Here is a 19,633-nt window from a genome sequence, read left to right as displayed (position 1 = left end):
CTCAAGTACAAGTCTTCTGCTATCTCCTCTAATTTATTAACCATTATCCGACGTGACAAAGCTTATGTCTCTAATGTCCAAGAGCTGTAATTAAAGGCAATTGGTGATAGAGTACAATCTGTCCCTGGTATTACTGAACATACTGAATCTTGTGGATTCCAAAAACTCCTAAAGGACCACTATCAACAAAAATTGTAAAATTTAAAACAAATACAAAGAAGTAGTATGTTTCTTCCAGAGTAAAATGAGCTATAAATTAATTTTCTACTATGTTGTCACTTGCAGTAGTTAGAAGAAATCTGCCAGAACTGACAGGCTTTTGACTACTCCATCTCTTCATGGGGATTTTTCAGTATTCAATGTATTCTTTATAAAAGCACTCCCTTGAAAAGGATCCATACAAAGATGCAGATCGCCCCCCAACCTGTTTGCACGCTATTCTTGCAGTTGGACTGAGCAACTGCCATCCACTAAGTGCTTTTGAAAATAAAGAAAACCCTAAGAATCCCCTATGAGGAGATGGGTAGTCCACAACAAGTCAAGTTTTGTCAGATTTCTACAACCTACTGCATGTGACAGCAGCATGGGAAAAAAGTAATTTATGTCTCATTTTACTCTGGAAGAAATGTACTTTATATTTACATTGGCTTGCAAAAGTATTTGGCCCCCTTGAAGTTTTCCACATTTTGTCACATGTCTGCCACAAACATGAATCAATTGTATTGGAATTCCACGTGAAAGACTAATACAAAGTGGTGTAAACGTGAGAAGTGGAACAAAATCATACATGATTCCAAACATGTTTTACAAATCAATAACTGCAAAGTGGGGTGTGCATAATTATTCAGCCCCCTTTTGTCTGAGTGCAGTCAGTTGCCCATAGACATTGCCTGATGAGTGCTAATGACTAAATAGAGTGCACCTGTGTGTAATCTAATGTCAGTACAAATATAGCTGCTATGTGATGGCCTCAGAGGTTGTCTAAGAGAATATTGGGAGCAACAACACCATGAAGTCCAAAGAACACACCACACAGGTCAGGGATAAAGTTATTGAGAAATTTAAAGCAGGCTTAGGCTACAAAAAGATTTCCAAACCCTTGAACATCCCACGGAGCACTGTTCAAGCGATCATTGAGAAATGGAAGGAGTATGGCACAACTGTAAACCTACCAAGACAAGGCCGTCCACCTAAACTCACAGGCCGAACAAGGAGAGCGCGGATGAGAAATTAAACTCACAGGCCGAACAAGGAGAGCGCGGATCAGAAATGCAGTCAAGAGGCCCATGGTGACTCTGGACGAGCTGCAGAGATCTACAGCTCAGGTGGGGGAATCTGTCCATAGGACAACTATTAGTCGTGCACTGCACAAAGTTGACCTTTATGGAAGAGTGGCAAGAAGAAAGCCATTGTTAACAGAAAAGCATAAGAAGTTCCGTTTGCAGTTTGCCACAAGCCATGTGGGGGACACAGCAAACATGTGGAAGAAGGTGCTCTGGTCAGATGAGACCAAAATGGAACTTTTTGGACCAAATGCAAAACGCTATGTGTGAAAACTAACACTGCACATCACTCTGAACACACCATCCCCACTGTCAAATATGGTGGTGGCTGTTATAATTTAAGTAGGCCTCAGTTACTTGGCCTGAGTTTTATGTAAAAGGCTTGTCCGCAGTGTATGTCTTTAAAATAAATAGAGGTTTTGTGATGCAGGCAGAGGCATCTCAGGGTCTGCGTGTAGCAGAGGATACACGCAGATACTGAGAACATGTTCCTAAAAGAAGGCCATCGGCCACTCTGACCTCAACAGGAACAGAAAACATTGGCCATGTTTACTAAACATCCACGGTCCTGCATATAGGCCAAACGCCTCATTGATTATTAATCAAGTAGGTGTGTATGATGACACCACGAGTGGGTCCACCAATAGACTGATATAGGGGGTGGCGAAGATGATGTCATATTTAACTCTTTCCTAGTCGGTATTAAATCTGGAGCGAGCGATGGAGAACTCACTTCTGCTTCTTCCTTCTGCACTAGCTCGCAAGGCCGACTTGGACCTCTAAGCATGTTATTCCTTTCTGTAATCTGATATAATGTATGCTGTACATAGGTAGTCTAGCTGTAACATAGAGTAGATACAAGAAGACCTGGGTATCTTCAGTAGGAAGATACTCAAGCAGCTGTAACGCAACATGGAAGTCTGCTTGGCCAGGAGATGAATGTATCTATCTGTATTCCTGTTTCCTGAATAAATAACGTAAACATTGAAGAAGCCTGAGAAAGTCTATATCCTGTTTGCGGTGTGGAGAGTCAAGTGATCTCACAGTCTGTGAGACGTAACTGTAAGAAGTTACTGGTGTCGAAGCAAGGTGATATAAGAACAGTTTATAACAGTGGTGCCTGAAATCCTTCCCTGCCTAGCAATACAGGCAGACGGGGCCGGGGCCGAAGAAATTGGTTTCAAGATATTCCACAGCAAAACAAGCGGAATATCTTGATCAAGCTGATACTGATAAGCTGGTGTGAGTGTGTGGGAGCCAAGCACACGGCAGCGATTCGAGAAATCAGCGGCGAAACTCTTGGACGTTACACTGTGACTACATTGTGCACTGTAGTCACCAGCCGAAATATGGGTCGAACGGGACACTCCGGGGCCAGCTCGCAACTCGCTGTGGGAGATGTCGATCCACTGAGCCAGTCCAGTGTGGGGACGGAGATGACGGTAATTAAACGCTCAGAAAGTTCCGGAGTCCATGGAAGTTTCGCAGGTGACGTTGCGGGAATGCTGATGTATGGCCAAGAATCTGCTGCTCAGGCAAGTTTGATTTATGTTGTTTTATTCTGTGTTAATTGCAGCGTGGAGGCTGCGGGCTTCGCATCTTGTAAATGCAGGGTGCGGTTGTCAGAGTTTATGTGTTTTGTTTGGTTTCTTCGGATTCAAGTTTCCTGTGTTGCATATTTACGTGGGGGTTATTTCTGCATTTGTTTCAGGCATGTTTTTGCTGGAAAGAAGTTGATTGGGTTTTTTTTTCTCTTCTCTTCTCTCCCCGTCTCTACAGAGGCTGGGAAGAATGTCCAGATAGAGCAGGGAGGGGGGTCCCCCGCAGCAGGAGATAAGCCAGCGTTGCTTCTGTTAGTACTGGATGGGAGGGAGTGGGGATAGAAGAGGAAATCAAGTGTCTTTCTGTTTGTGAGATGTTCTGCAAGTTTCTCGTATTTCCAGTCAGAGCTGCTAACATGCTTGTAAATATCTGCATCTGTTATGTTGTTCAGCCAGCTCGTCTGTTGTTCGTCTCAGCAGTACTAGCTGTTAATATGGTTTATAGTTACGCTGTTATAAACTGCAGATGTTTTGTGAGGAGAGAGAGGGTTCCACGTTCCTGGGTGATGCTAGGATGTAAAATATTTAGCATTGCAGCTGTGACGCGGTTGGTCTCAAGTTTGGCAAGCATCCCAGAGAGGATAGGTAGCGGAAGGCTGACTCTCGGTAAAAGGTATCGATGCTGTGTGTAACTATGCATAACAATGTTTGTTCTGTGTGTATTTTGTTCTTTCTCCTAAGATATAGGAAACGAGAGGCTGCTATGGGAGCAGCCATCTTAGCTGGCAGTCCAGGGCTCAAAATGGCGGCAGTGGAGAGAGCCCGCCCCCGAGAGTCATGGCCCCCACACGTCATGGCAGGGGGGGAGGAGGGGCTGGGGGATCCACGTCACGTCAGGCTGTGCTCGCGGCTCCGGGCAGAGCAGCTGAAAGGGAGGGGGGTAGAAATACAGAGACAGTCTACTGAGTGTCTCGGGTCTCAAAGTATTTCCCCAGAGGTTTTCCCTGAGTCCGTGGAAAGGAATGCCAGGATACGTGCAACAAGCTATTACTGTATGATTAGCAGGAGCACGGTTAGGAAAAATGTCCCAGCTAGGTGCAGGGACACACGTAGCAGTGCAGGTCAGGGAAGTGTCTGTACTGAGTTGCTTATGGGATTATTCCTGTAAGTGGGGCACCTTAATGGGTGGTGCAGCATAAGTTCCCAATAGAAAAGGGGGGACAGCGCATCAGGGGGGGGGTGCCGGAGGTGGAAAAAAGGGAGTTGACCAATACGGGTTTCCGTCGCCGCTGTTGCAGAGCGGTAACGTTTTTTCCGGTTTTGTCGTGGACAGAGCCAGAGCTGGACTGGGAGGTCTATGCTGGGCTGGAGCGTTTTTTTTGTGCGTTTTTTTTTTCGTCCACTGATTGGTCAAATATGTTTTTTCCAGCTCCTATCATTTGTAGCACAATGAACTAGGACTGACAGCAGTTCATGGGGCAATTATACAGATGATAGAATTGCCGTTTACAGAGTGACAGTGTATCAGTACGCTGTTTGCCATGTGACTACCTACCATGTGGGCATTCAGGGATCTGCATACAGGCATGCGACGCTGGTATGCTTAGCCCTGCACCCTGTGTAGTTTAAGTGCAAAGTGCTCCTTCCTACAAGGAGGCAGCCGTTTTTTTGTGAAGTCTGGGGGTGGTGGCACGGCAAACATTGATCAGAGGGTACAACACACAGAACTTCTAGCAGAGCTGGTATCGCAATGAAGTTCTAGATAAGTAAATGCGATAATGAGTAAGAGCATTGCAGGCTCACCTGCAAAGCAGCAACAGGTGTGGCATCCGTAATCTGTGCATGCGACGGCCGCGCATGGACAGATAGGGGGGAATGTGGAGTGAGCTGCAATGAGGTGAGAGCTTCCAAAGGTGAAGTCCGCGGGAGCATATTTTAAACAGGTAAGTACTGAGGATAGTACTGAGGTAGGGGGGTGAAGTTTAACTCCAATCTACCAATAAGAGTAAACAGAGTTCATGAGAACCATAAAGCAACGAGATCAATTACGATATATATTGATCAATTTAAAGTGTAAAGAGTACAAGCCGCAGGGCGAATCCCAAATCATTAATAAGAATTGATTTGTTTGTATTTCGATTTCAGGTGTTTGGCAATATGGAATTGAGACAGCTGCAGTGCTGGCAGCAAAGCTGGAGATGTCAGGCGGATACGCGAAAGGTTCCAGATGCCAATCTAAGCTTGGAGAACAGCGAGATTCCTGAGATTGGAAAGAGACTAAAACACGAGATTCCTGAAATTGGAAAGAGACTAAAAACCGAGGTTCCTGAGATTGGAAAACGTCTAAAAAACTGTCTGAGCAAAGCATAGTGCAAATTGCTAATGTTTTTCTTTCCCAAGGTGGTGCTTTTATAATGAAGAGTACCGTGCTGATGGTGATCCTAGGTTGCCATTTCGTCCTAGGAGAACGAAGAGAGGACATTCTCATGTATAATAAGGGGTTAATGAGAATGCAAGGCCCAAGCATGTTAATGTTGGGTGACAAAGGTACTGATCCTTTCACACCTCCCTCCGCTTGGCACAGATGGACCATGCAGGGACGGAGGAAAAGAGCACTTGTGCCAGGAGAAAACAAATTTCATGGCACAAGGTGGGTGAAAGGTCTGAAGGGTCAGGTGTGCGGGCAGTGGGAATTGAATGGCAGTGTAAATCTGCTATTTAATACCACACTCCCAGAATCGATGCACCGATCCAAAGGTTTGTTAAAGGGTACATTGCAGTACAATGGGTACATGCAAGAGGTGGAGTGTGTGATTCAGGGGTACCTTGTCTTGGTTATGCAGAGTGAGATGGTTCCAGATTGGAGAGGAACGAGTAGGAGGTGTCAATTCTCCTGCCGGAGAGACGCGGGGGACAACATCACACTCTGGAGCTACCAACAGAGAGTGCCTCTGAAACAACTATACACACGTAAAGGCTGGAAAGCCAAGGGTGGGTGGTTCTCGAAACAAGAAGTAAAAATCGAGATCAAGCCACCTTTCCAGGTGACAAAGAGGGTGGGGAGAGCGGTCCCGGGGGAGGGAAAGCCCACACAGGGAACCCCATTCACACCACACGGGTCACAACAGGGGACGATATTACACAGTCCATATGCAACAGCTTATCCTCATGATAGTTGGGTAAGTGAAGAGGTACTCTTAATCGAACGATTGCAGAGAGTACAATCTTCCCGACCTCAGGTACATAGTGTGCCTCAGGAGATAAGGGGGGAAGAGGTCCAATCAGGACAGCTGAGGACATATTTTGTCAGCGAGAGATTGGACAAGGGGAGGTATATTAATTTTTCTGGAGAAGGATCTTTTGCATGGCAGCTTCGAGATGTTTGGGTGAACAAATGGAAACGGTGCAACATTCCTTTAGGCACCGCCACTTCCTTAGTTCCCACCTCAACCCGGGTCTTACACCAGGACCTGAGAGGTCAACCTTTTTTGGTGCTAGACGGGGAGGTGAAGCAAGTAGAGTTGTCCTCATGCGGGCAATTCTTGCAGAAGTACCTGCGTTGGCCGGGGCAAGTCAAATTTAGTGAAGAAGCCTGCAGGCTCAATAACGCAGAATGCGAGGCTACCATTCAAAAGATCCACCCTGAAGCCCAACCGATAGTTCCGGTGGCTGAAGGAAAGGCTTGGTTTTTTAACATAAGGTCTAATGATACATTCAAGGTATATTCTCATAATTGTTCCGATAAGGGGGAGTTTCCAAGGGGAACATATTGTGTGAGTGGAGATCCCATATGGATCCTGTCATCCAGGTTTGATGACGTTGTTTCTCAAATTGTTAAGAGAACTCTAAATGTCAAAGTTTCACGGGTAGTTCCCGTCCTGAAAGAGAACCCGACATGGGACAAAGGGGAACAGGGTTTGATCCAAGACGACCACATTTTGTTACAAAGGTTAAACAAACAGTACACTAAGTTAGAGGTAAGATTTCACCATGATACAGGTGATCTTAACGAGGTAGAACACAAAAATGAGCAGGTGAGTTCCAGTCTGCCCTGGTGGACAAAGGTTACGGTGATGTTCCAGGGACACTCGGACGGGGCATCTGCAGTTCCAAAGTTCTTTCTACACCCACTGGTCGTCTGGATGGGGATGACAACTTTAGGCATCATTATCCAGGTGAGGTTGCGTGTTAAAATTTCGTAAAACAAATTAACCTGGTTCAGAGATTGGTGCCTCATAAACAATCTCCTGAACCAATAGTTTAAATTAAGGGATATACAGGGTTACGGGTATAGGTTTAGTAGTACCTGTGATGGAGCTGATTGTATAAAGGCGCTCTTTTAGAAGGCACCTGGCACTGCTCCCTTGAGTAACAACCAAACGAGTTTCACTTTTCTGTGGTCATGCAAGTTTGTGAGTGATACGTGAGTGACGCAAATGCTGAGCATGTGGTATAGAGGGACTTAGAAGTAGGGCCTCCCCAGAGAGCCTGGTTACAGGAAGACCAAGAGGTCTTGCTCTCTCTCTTCCAGGGGTAATCGCCTAGAGCAGAGAAGTTGTGTGAGCACGAACATCGAAGAGTGAAACATAAAAGAAAAGAAACCAGGTACTGGGAGAGGTTCAGACGCTGGGATCTGCGGGTCAAGCCGTTTTAGGGGGGATTGTTATAATTTAAGTAGGCCTTAGTTACTTGGCCTGAGTTTTATGTAAAAGGCTTGTCCGCAGTGTATGTCTTTAAAATAAATAGAGGTTTTGTGATGCAGGCAGAGGCATCTCAGGGTCTGCGTGTAGCAGAGGATACACGCAGATACTGAGAACATGTTCCTAAAAGAAGGCCATCGGCCACTCTGACCTCAACAGGAACAGAAAACATTGGCCATGTTTACTAAACATCCACGGTCCTGCATATAGGCCAAACGCCTCATTGATTATTAATCAAGTAGGTGTGTATGATGACACCACGAGTGGGTCCACCAATAGACTGATATAGGGGGTGGCGAAGATGATGTCATATTTAACTCTTTCCTAGTCGGTATTAAATCTGGAGCGAGCGATGGAGAACTCACTTCTGCTTCTTCCTTCTGCACTAGCTCGCAAGGCCGACTTGGACCTCTAAGCATGTTATTCCTTTCTGTAATCTGATATAATGTATGCTGTACATAGGTAGTCTAGCTGTAACATAGAGTAGATACAAGAAGACCTGGGTATCTTCAGTAGGAAGATACTCAAGCAGCTGTAACGCAACATGGAAGTCTGCTTGGCCAGGAGATGAATGTATCTATCTGTATTCCTGTTTCCTGAATAAATAACGTAAACATTGAAGAAGCCTGAGAAAGTCTATATCCTGTTTGCGGTGTGGAGAGTCAAGTGATCTCACAGTCTGTGAGACGTAACTGTAAGAAGTTACTGGTGTCGAAGCAAGGTGATATAAGAACAGTTTATAACAGAGGCAGCATCATGCTCTGGGGGTGCTTCTCTTCAGCAGGGACAGGGAAGCAGATCAGAGTTGATGAGAAGATGGATGGAGCCAAATACAGGACAATCTTGGAAGAAAACCTCTTGGAGTCTGCAAACAACTTGAGACTGGGGCAGAGGTTCACCTTCCAGCAGGACAACGACCCTAAACATAAAGCCAGGGCAACAATGGAACGGTTTAAAACAAAACATAATCCATGTGTTAGAATGGCTCAGTCAAAGTCCACATCTAAATCCAATCGAGAATCTGTGCCAAGATCTAAAAACTGCTGTTTACAAACGCTGTCCATCTAATCTGACTGAGCTGGAGCGGTTTTGCAAAGAAAAATGGGCAAGGATTTCAGTCTCTAGATGTGCAAAGCTGGTAAAGACATACCCTTAAAGACTGGCAGCTGTAATTGCAGCAAAAGGTGGTTCTACAAAGTATTGACTCAGGGGGCTGAATAATTACGCACACCCCACTTTGCAGTTATTTATTTGTAAAAAATGTTTGGAATGATGTATGATTTTTGTTCCACCTCTCACGTGTACACTACTTTGTATTGGTCTTCCACGTGGAATTCCAATAAAATTGATTCATATTTGTGGCAGTAATGTGACAAAATGTGGAAAACTTCAATGGGGCTGAATACTTTTGCAAGCCACTGTATGTGTTTTCATGCATTTTAAATTATAAAATTTTTCGCAATAGTAGTGGTGAAGTAGACTTTATTTTCTCTACCTTATAAAAACCTTGAGGACAGAGAGAAGAGGGCAAGTGCATCTTTAAATAGCCTTGATCCCAAAAAACTTGGTCAGTGAAAATATTTTTATGATATTGCCTTTATAAATAATAACAATGGAACTGAAAAGAAGCAATCAAAATGTGATTGAAATGAAGACTTTCAGTTTGAATTTAAGAAATGTACCGTATCTTTCGGAATATAAGACGCACTTTTTCTTCCCCAAAAATGAGGGGGAAAAGTGGGTGCGTCTTATATTACAAAGATGCGGTAAATGTGGCCCCGGAATATACTTACCGGATCCTGTTGCCTCGATCCTCTCCTCCTCGTCTGGCTCTCTTCATCCCAGGATGTCTTGTCATGCATTGTGAATGTCTTCAGAGCCCCAGATGCCCGCGCTCCTCTTCACTGCAGTCTTCATATAGACTGCAGCCTTTCGATATACATGTGCTGCCGCCCCCATCCTTCCTAGTTACGGCGTCCTCCCCCGACGTCCTCCCTAGTTACAGCGTCCTCCCCGACGTCCTCCCTAGTTACAGCGTCCTCCCTTGACGTCCTTCCTAGTTATAGTGCCTCTGATGTCACGCACACATGTGCGCCGCAGATCAACCAGCAGAGGGCACTGTAACTAGGGAGGATGTCGGGGAAGGACGCTGTAACTAGGGAGGACATCAGGTGAGGACGCCGTAACTAGGAAAGATGGCGGCGGCAGCACATGTATATCGCAAGGCTGCAGTCTATACTAAGACTGCAGCGAAAAGGACCGCGGGCAGCTGCGGCTCTGAAGACGTTCACAATGCATGACAAGACATCGTGGGATGAAGAGAGGAGACTGCAGCTGAAGAGGAACGCCGCAGCTGGGACCCTGAAGACCTGCATCCTGAATGACGGGCGCCCTCTGATGAAGAAGGCCAGATGGGGGAGGAGAGGATCGTGGCGACAGGATCAGGTGAGAGGTTTCATCAGGGTTTAGCTAGTGTAGTGTATTTGGTGGTGGCAGAAGGGGTTGGTTAGTGTAGTGTAGTGTAGTAGGTGGTTACAGCAGCAGGGGTTAGTTAGTGAAGTGTAGTGTAGTGGGGGCAGCAGGGGTAAGTGAAGTGAAGTGTAGTGTGGTGTAGATGGGCAGTGTAGCTTAGGCCAGTGTGGTGTAGATAGGCAGTGTAGTTTAGGGAGAAAAGGTCCATAAGACGCCCCTGCACCATAGACGCACCTAGGATTAGTTTTTTTCCCTCTGATTTTTGCCCCCTAAACCTAGGTGCGTCTTATATGCCGGAGCGTCTTATATTCCGAAAAATATGGTAATGAAGATATTGATGATTCGTTATATGCTTCTTGCTGCACAATGGTGCATAGCCTTCCAATGAAAAAAACCCTTTCTCGACAGCTCTCTGGTTACTCAGCGTTTAGATAGGATTATGCTCATGGATCGAGTTTGTTATTGTAGCATTGAGAACTTCACTAAATTTGATCTTGTTTGGAATAATTGGAAATCATACAGACAATTATGAGTGTATTGCGGGTTATCCTCCTTTCCTGGGCATTTTGTACTCCCTGGACCCTGCTTTCTTTTGTCTAGGCCATCAGGACCCATGTACTATACTGTTTTGTTTTTATTACTTTGTTCTGTTCTTTTTCTCAATTATTTTTTTTCTACACAGGACAGAAGAGATTAGATACAGTATGGTCTTTGTATGGACAGTGATCCATGGAATATCAGTAGGGTGGTTTTAGTCCCATATTTTGTTGATCTGTTCTGTGTGCCCTTGTTTCTACTCTCCTCTCATGCTCTTCCCACCGTTCATATGTTTTTATGTTTTATTTAGGCCTATTGTTTTAGGCCAAGTTTACTTGATTGCTGTTCTTTATACTGTATGTTCAGTGTTTAACTTTTGGTTTAATAAAGCACTCTTAATAACAAAACAAAAAAAAGATATTGATGATTGAAGCCATTTAGGAATAACAACCATTGTTATACATAGTCTTTCCCTGTCCAGGGGTTTCACAGTACTACATAAAAAACAAAACCTTTTTAACTAGTATAAATAAAGTGCAGCTATTCTTTACCTTATATGCACAGTTCAACACAGAGTTTTCCCTTCCCTGGGTTTCAATGCCAGCATGCCGAACTGGTTTCAGTAATTCTGATAAGGGCAGTGCCATCATCCACTCCAAGAGACAGAGTAGCAAAGACACCACCAACTGCAATAAAACCATAAATATACTTGATAAGAACACAAACATAAAAATACAGCAAAGATAATACACAAATAGGAAGATATATTAACTAACGTATAACGATTTCCAGTGCAGTATTTAAAGTACGAGTTACTAGCCTGTTGAGACCACAACCTCCATAGCTACAGATAGTTAGAGAGGAGATTATGCCGCTTATTGCACAAATCAGGGGCAAACGCAGGATTTTTAAGGGGGGGGTTCCTGAAAGGTCCAGAAGCACGTATGTCCCTGAGTGCTTCCGAATACAGGTGGCTCCATACTGCCCATGCACAAAAGTGCGCTGGCGTATTACGGAGCTGCCTATCTTTGGAAGTACTCAAGGAAACTAGTGTTTCTGAGGGCTTCTGGTAGCAGCAAATGTGAACGGGGGACAACGATGGAACAACTCCCCGAGAGAGGAACAGGAGATAGACTTAGTTTGGACAATTCAGTGGAATATGCTACATAGTGTCACATAGCGCAAGCGATACCCATATGATGCAGGGATATATGCATCTGCGGAAGATGTCGGCGCTACATAAATACTAAATAATAATATTTTGCCTCACCAGGATTGCACTTTTATTTAGCTTTCCTGTATGACAAGAACACACAGTCAGCTCTAGGGGAAGAGGGAAACAAAGGTGAATGAGGGAGGGCTGGTGCACACCAAGAGGGCTTCTAAACGTTTTTCAAATCAACAGTGATTTGAAAAGCGCTTGGCTAATGTTACCCTATGTGGGTGTTCCCACAGCAGCGTTGTGATTTTTTCAAAATCGCACGTATACTGCATGTAGCATGTTTTTGAGTAATTCATTCAAAAATCGCTCTGAAAATCACTTCACAAAATCACACTCACAAATTGCTAGTGATTGCTATTGTCATTTTGGCGTGCACTAGCCCAGAGAGAGGAGTGAAGAAGTTGAGAATAGCCTGAGATGGAGCAGAGAACTTATCTGTATTGCAGTCCCACATCACACAGGCTACTTGCCTGTAATCGGACTCCTGTCCCTGTCAGTCTCTCACACAAGTCAGAAAGAAGCCCTCCTGGAGTCTCTGAAAATCACTTCACAAAATCACACTCACAAATTGCTAGCGATTGCTATTGTCATTTTGGCGTGCACTAGCCCAGAGAGAGGAGTGGAGAAATTGAGAATAGCCTGAGATGGAGCAGAGAACTTATCTGTATTGCAGTCCCACATCACACAGGCTACTTGCCTGTAATCGGACTCCTGTCCCTGTCAGTCTCTCACACAAGTCAGAAAGAAGCCCTCCTAGAGTCTAGGGACTGTCAAAAACTTTTCAGCTTGTTATCCACACCTTATCCACACATGCAGTCATTATAACAATGGGGAGAGACCAGACAGATGTTTGCCCACAGACCCTGAGTCCAGGCAAGCTCTGCATCATGCTGTGCATATTTATCAGCTTGCCTGCACTCTAATTTCATCATGTCTGACACTTCTGTGCTGTGGAGAGTCCGGGACTCCATAATCAACATTCTCTCACTGCAGGCTGCATCTTCTTGTGAGGGAAGCTCAGGTGCCTCTCTCATTCTATTAGCTGGAGGGAGGCACTAGAAGTAAGAAGGGAGGGAGAAGGAGGCAGTTTATATTATGCGGGCTTCCCTGGCTGAATACACAGCTCAGTGCAGGGGGGAGGTTCCAGACACCCGGAATAGCCCCCTCAGTTCGCCAGTGCAAATATATTGGGTATCTCTTGGGATGTGTGCAGACTTTGGTCCAGCTTCTCGCGGTTTCTCTGGGGGATCAAGCATCTAATGCTGGAAATGCACCATGCAATTTCCCATCAGATAGATGGGTTGATAGATCATTTCCGACAGATTCAAACTGATTTTGATCGTTTTTCTGAACGCTTTTATGATAACTTCTATACAAATTGATCAGGAAAATGATCAGAAAACAGATCGGACTTATTGGAAACTATCCATCGACTCATCTATCTGATAGAAAATTGCATGGTGTACTCACAGCATTAGGCTTTACCTGATCAAACTTCAGGCCACAAGAGAGAAAGGAAGCTTCACGCTCTCAGCCATCAAGCAACTCCAGCTACTCATATTACTTCTTACCCAGGGGCTTCCTCCAGCCCCTGGCAGCCGCTATGTCTTTCCCCCGCAGCTCAGGTGGCCCTCCAGGTCGTCCTCTACAACGCCTGCGCGAGCGCCGCTGCCAATCACCTCCACAGGGTCTGGAACGTACTTTGCAGGCTCTGCCCAGAGCTCTTGCTCTAAACCATACATGTCAAAATCTGGCCCACGGGCCAAATTCGGCCCTCAGAGCCATTAAATGTGGCCCTCAAGGGGGGCACTAGACACCAAGGAACTGTATGGGAAGAGGATCACTAGACACCAGGGAACTGTATTGGAGTTGGAGGGGGGGGGGGCAATTACACCTTTATAGGGTGGCCAGTAGAAATTGAGGATGGCCCACGACTTGATCCCAGTGTTCTATTTCGGCCCACTTTGTATTGGATTTTGACACCCCTACTTTAAACCCATTACCCAGAGATAAAGCATGGGACTATGCTGCTAACATTTTGGGTTTAACCACAGAATGCGCTCTACTTGTGCTGCTACATACCGTACTCCCTCAGCCCCTGAAGTCTTTCAGGTATCCCCCATGCCTACAATTTTTCACCTAGTCAATCCTGTAAAGTACACAGTTATGTTAAATCATTCCTATACTCGCTTAAATGAATGAATGAAATACTGTATCCAATTCAGTCTTGTATATACGGTTATCAAAAACTACTAAACAAGGTTACTCCTCACTTTCATTAAATAATACTATACTGTACTAGACAGGATTCATCAGATAGACCTCCTCAATGGCTCAGCAAAGAGGTGATGCAAGGCCCTTGACATTCCAATAACGTCAGATTCTATACTGAAAACTTTTACTCGAGTTAATGAGAGGCTCCCGAGCATTGCCTGGGTGGCAGGGGCGTAGCAATAGGGGTTGCAGAGATTGCAACCGCACCGGGGCCCTGAAGGGCCCTCCCTCAACTACAGTATTAGCTCTCTATTGGTCCTGTGTTTATAATAATCCCTTCTATAGATACTCTGAATAGTGGTAATCATTAGCAAACTGTTCCCCATCCCCTTCTTGCACCTCTGACACAGTAGTTGCTATTGAAAGGTTTTGGTGCGCCGTATCAATTGTTATGTATAGAGTGCTTGGAGGGCCCAATTGTAAAACTTGCATCGGGGCCCACAGCTCCTTAGCTATGCCACTGCTGGATGGAGCAGTTTTTCAGTATTGCTCCCCACGCATATATACTATTTTGACAAACCCCACAAATATAACATTCCAGCTTTCTGCCTGAAATGCCGATGAAGCAAAGTATCTTCATGGACACTGGGAATGCCCCTGATTGCATCATCAGCAGAAGCTAGCACTAGGGGAGCCATGGGGGAGTGGAGAGGTCTCTGATCACCACTGGATTTATATTTATTCATGCGGGGCAAAGGGGATTGCTGGGCTGCAACGACAGCATCGCGGCAGTTTGTATTGGCGGGGGTTCATAACTCGGGGACTTCCTGCATTTGGCCAATAAGAATCAGGGACTTTTTCTCCACATTTGTGGGGAGAAAAAGTGCATCTTACATGCCGTAAAATACGATAACTAATAATAAAGTAATTAGAAAGTGAATTCTTAGAAGGAACACTCAAAACACAATTTTCCACTTTTGGAATTACCCCTGCCAATTTGACAGGCAAACTGTTTTACTGTACTTCTATACTAAAGAACATTACTTAAAGAGACTCCGTAACAAAAATTGCATCCTGTTTTTTATCATCCTACATGTTCCAAAAGCTATTCTAATGTGTTCTGGCTTACTGCAGCACTTTCTACTATGACAGTCTCTGTAATAAATCAATGTATCTTTCCCCTGTCAGACTTGTCGGCCTGTGTCTTGAAGGCTGCCAAGTTCTTCAGTGTTGTGGTTCTGCTATGAACTCACCCTTTCTGGCCCCTCTATGCACACTGCCTGTGTATTATTTAGAGAAGAGAGAAGCTGCTCTAATCAGCTGGATAAATCGTCATCTGAGCTGGCTGGGCTTTCACATACTGAGGAATTACAAACAAGGGCAAAGCTGTTTGCAGGAAGAAAAGAGCAGCCTGAAACTTCAGTGCATGGGGGAAAGAAACAAACAAATGATCTCTTGAGATTCAAAAGGAATGCTGTATACAGCCTGCTTATGTATGGATGTATTTTCTATGTGTGGACATACTGTACATCAACCTACTTCCTGTTTTGGTGGCCATTTTGTTTGTTTACAAACAAACTTTTTAAAACTGTTTTTAACCACTTTTAATGCAGCGAGGAGCGGCGAAATTGTGACAGAGGGTAATAGGAGATGTCCCCTAACGCACTGGTATGTTTACTTTTGAGCGATTTTAACAATACAGATTCTCTTTAATTATCCTCTACTGTTCTCTAAGGAGCAATTTTATCCCTACTTCATAGTAGATAAATTAAACTTTTACCGCTGTACAGGCAGCACATACTTTTCATGTATCATATTTACATTTTATCTAGATTTTAAAATAAATCAAAAATAAATATTTTAGCACTTAAACCACTAAGAAAAAATAAAATAAAATGACTGATCTCCTTAAAAAGCAATACAAATTAAAAACACAGAGCTCAGCAGTGATTGGCCCACATAAAAATCAAACAGCCAGAATCAAAATAATTATACGCTATATGGCATATTTAGGCTTTGGATTTTGGCTAAAGGTAATTATGGTCATGCTCCAATCCATGCTGCAACAGGGGAGTTAAAATGACAATGGAAGTGTAGTAAAAAAAATAACTGTCAATACAAAAAGATAAAGGGCAACATGAACTATAAGAAGTCTCTTCCCCCCTCTAGTGGGCATATTGAGCCATTGCAAGAAAATGGAATGATTATATCCTGTAGTAGAAAAGGCCCCATTGCCAAGGCTTCTTCATAATACTGTACAAGGAAACCAAAATGCACTGACAGGGCCTGACAAGGGGCAATCACTGTTGTACAAATGGAATATTTATCTTTCTTGAGTAGGCCATGAAGTATTACAGTTTAAAGGCTCGTTTTACACAATGCCAAATTGGTACTTGGCAATTCTACCACACTGCTGCATAAAACGAAACTCAACCAAGCATTCACAAGCCTATGGAGCAGAGAGAAGGATGAGCAGGGTAGGGTGCAAGCAGCAGATACTGGTGAGCTGTTTATTTTAGGGGAGGTGATGAATTCTTCTTTCCAAGAGCAATCAGCTAAGCAGTCATTTGCAACATTATTACAGTCTGTATCTATGAAGCCAGTAAGAGCTACCGCCTAATGCATGTGGCATCATATAAAGCAGGGGTCTCAAACTTAATTTACCTGGGGGCCGCAGGAGGCAAAGTCAGGATGAGGCTGGGCCGCATAAGGAATTTCACAATCGCGGCGCATCGCCGCCTCTGCCCACCCCTCTCACTCTTCCTTCACAGAGAGGGGCAGGGAGAGGCGGTGATCGGTGAGCTGAAGCTGAAAGCTCTGCCACTTCCAGGAAATGCCAGCGGATTGCCTCCCGGGCGATTTGGGGGCTCTGCAGGCCTCGATTAGCGGCGGGGATGCGGCAGATTACTTGGGAGCATTGAAGCGAACTATACGGAAGCTTTTGCCAGCGAGGGCCACAAAATATTGTATTGAGGGCCGCAAATGGCCCGCGGGCCGCGAGTTTGAGACCCCTGATATAAAGGTACCTTTTGAAATAAATGTTGTTACCAGCCCTTATACTTTTGTTACCAATGTTATGTTACCAAGTCCTTATATTTTTAATTAAGCACAAATACATGCACAGATTTGCTTGAAAGGACTTTATCCCAAAACTAATTGTAATGAGTTGACTGCAACAGCCTTAGGTACCCTCCCAGGACCAATATAAGCCCAGGCCCTCCCATTGGGTTAGCTGTACCAAGAGTAGAATACCTAGGATCTACTTTATCCAAAGACGTGAAACCATCCACTACAGGGGTACTCCTATCAAGAATTGGTAACGGCAATCTCATGTTATCATGCTGCAGAATACAGATTGTAGAAGCAGATCTACTCTTCAATACAGACCCGTTTATCCTGTTCATAGGATGCTACTTCTGAAGTTGGCAATAGATGTGTCACAGTGGCTATTAGAACCTAAAGTGAAAAAATATGTATAGTTAGAAATGATGAGTGTGAAATGCATGTACATGCCACAAGCAAGTAGGAGGAGTGGGCACCCACCTCTATAATCTTCACAGGATAGTCTATGTTGTATACTCGCAGTTTGGGAATGTAGTCGAGGAGCACATTTAGGGTGCTACATGCAACTTCTGCAACAACTTTGTTGGGAAACTGAAATAATTAAGAAGTTATTACTATTAAAGCACAAAAACATGCATGCAACAATTTCAGGACTAAAACAAAAGTGCCCTCAGCCAGTTTGGCACGCTCACAAGCCCAATTAATAATATAAAGATAAGACACTGCACATTGCTTCCTGTTCTACTGCATACAGCAGATGGATGAAGCTTTACAGTTATCACAAATGCAATTTAAAATCAAGTGGACAGTAACACATGAAAAGACAATAATACTTTACAATGGGCACCACATCCCAACACAACATCCCCCTTAAAGGGGGTTGTTACATCCAAAAATAAAATATTGCTAAAAAATAGTGTGCCAAATATACTCATACTTGGAGGCTTACTGGCTCGTACTCAAACTCCTGTGTGTCCTTCCCTAATGTCTCCAACCTACTACCCACTAGACTGTAAGCTCGCAAAGTTAAAGACCTCCTCCTAAACCGACAAATCCATAGATTGTCAGGAAGTTGAACGATGCTACCGCTGTGTGACCGAGTCCTTTCAATCGAAATGATCAAGGGTTGGCCATGTAGTGGCATCGATCTCTGGCAGATTAAATCACTATGCAAATCCAGTAATGTATGGGCACCTTAAAACAGGGGTGCAGGCATGTATCAATCAATATGAATTAAAAATCAGGGTGCAGTATGAGCCAAACTGGTCTCACCGCAAGCTGCAATTTGACATCAACCCCTCCAGGGCCCCCTGTTCTGCTCAGCTGAAACATTCACATGGATGATGGGTGGGGAGGAAGTGTCAGTTCTTCCTCTTCTCTGCCCGTCCTTAGTCCCACCCCCTCCACTTGCCACTTATGGTTCCTATGTGTTGTTACAGCACACAGTGCATCAGGAGCTGCGCTGTGTGTGGGTTTGTGGCAATTGCTATTAGTACACTATCGTTCCAACCTTAATTACCATAAGATAGGAACCATTTGCGGTGAGTGGAGGGGGCGGGAATAAGGATGGGCAGAGAGGAGGAAGAACTGACACTTCCTCCCCGCCCATTATCGATATTAATATTTCAGCTGAGTAGAGCAGGGGGCGCTGTAGGGGGGAGGATGGTGCTGTGACATATGTCACAGTACCACAAATAAATCAGCATTAAAAGTATGTTTATTATAAAGCGGTTCAGGGGTATTTTAACAGAACTAGTTAGCTTTAGTTTAGCCTTTTTTTTACTTGCATATCCGCCTTCCAGTTAAAGAAATAATTATGCAGCATTTGTGGGTGGACTGGCATTGCTTTCATTCTGTCAGAGTGGCAATTTCTGGCCTGAGTTTCGGTGGTCCTGAGCTGCATGCAAAATCAGCATACCTGAAGCCCCAGCTAGTAGCTCCTAACCCCTGACTGCAGCTGAACAGTGCCCTCACATGGTTATTTACTGTATGAGCTTTTTGCTACAAAGAAGGAAATATATTTAAGCACTGCCCACTTACTTTGAGGGAAACGCAGATAACATTAAGCGCTTCTTTGATCTGCGGGTGGTGTGTCTCGTTTATCAGCTCCTCACACATCCATATACTTAAACTGCACAAAGCCACACATCTGAAAAAGAACAAAAATATTACTTTCAAAAGTAAGAGAAAAAAATAATCACTCTGACCTGGACTTATTTAGGGCCCCTTTCCACCAGGGCTGAATGTGGCCCGATTCTGCGCCGTATCGGTAGCGTTTCCCTGCAGGCGAATTGGGCGGGGAAAAGCTGCCTATACTTTCCATTGTTTGTCGTCCAAATGGTGTGATTCTAAACGGCATGCTGCAGATTTCTACAGCACACATCCTAATTCCTAGCCGATCTGGGTGTGTACTCCCATCACTACAAGTGCCAGGGTGCGCCCTGCAAGACAAAAGCTGGCTAGTGGAAACCAGCCCTTAAAGCTAATCTGAAGCAAAAATAAACTTATGAGATAATGAATTGTATGTGTGCTACGGATAATAAATGGAAAATTAGTAGCAAAGAAGAGAGTCGTGTTTTCCAGTACAGGAAGAGTTAAAAA

At 44.4% G+C, this 19,633-nt stretch overlaps 1 protein-coding gene across 8 annotated transcripts in view; it reads right to left on the bottom strand.

Moving 5' to 3' along the window:
* The window catches only part of RALGAPA1 (Ral GTPase activating protein catalytic subunit alpha 1), a 335,676-nt gene that overhangs the window by 140,788 nt on the left and 175,255 nt on the right, over positions 1 to 19,633 (bottom strand). For all 8 annotated transcript variants that reach the window (XM_068254030.1, XM_068254031.1, XM_068254033.1 and 5 more), the window contains 4 exons: positions 19,073 to 19,181; positions 17,513 to 17,623; positions 17,357 to 17,425; positions 11,085 to 11,219 (listed from right to left, as the gene is read on the bottom strand). In XM_068254030.1, the coding sequence (XP_068110131.1) occupies positions 11,085 to 11,219; positions 17,357 to 17,425; positions 17,513 to 17,623; positions 19,073 to 19,181 (424 nt within the window). The remainder of the gene's footprint in view (positions 1 to 11,084; positions 11,220 to 17,356; positions 17,426 to 17,512; positions 17,624 to 19,072; positions 19,182 to 19,633) is intronic.

The sequence above is a fragment of the Hyperolius riggenbachi genome, chromosome 9 (genome assembly GCF_040937935.1).
Source record: "Hyperolius riggenbachi isolate aHypRig1 chromosome 9, aHypRig1.pri, whole genome shotgun sequence".
Taxonomy (NCBI): Eukaryota; Metazoa; Chordata; class Amphibia; order Anura; family Hyperoliidae; genus Hyperolius; species Hyperolius riggenbachi.
The sequence above is the reverse complement of the archived record's forward strand: the minus strand, read 5'-3'. Positions and strand labels throughout refer to the sequence as shown.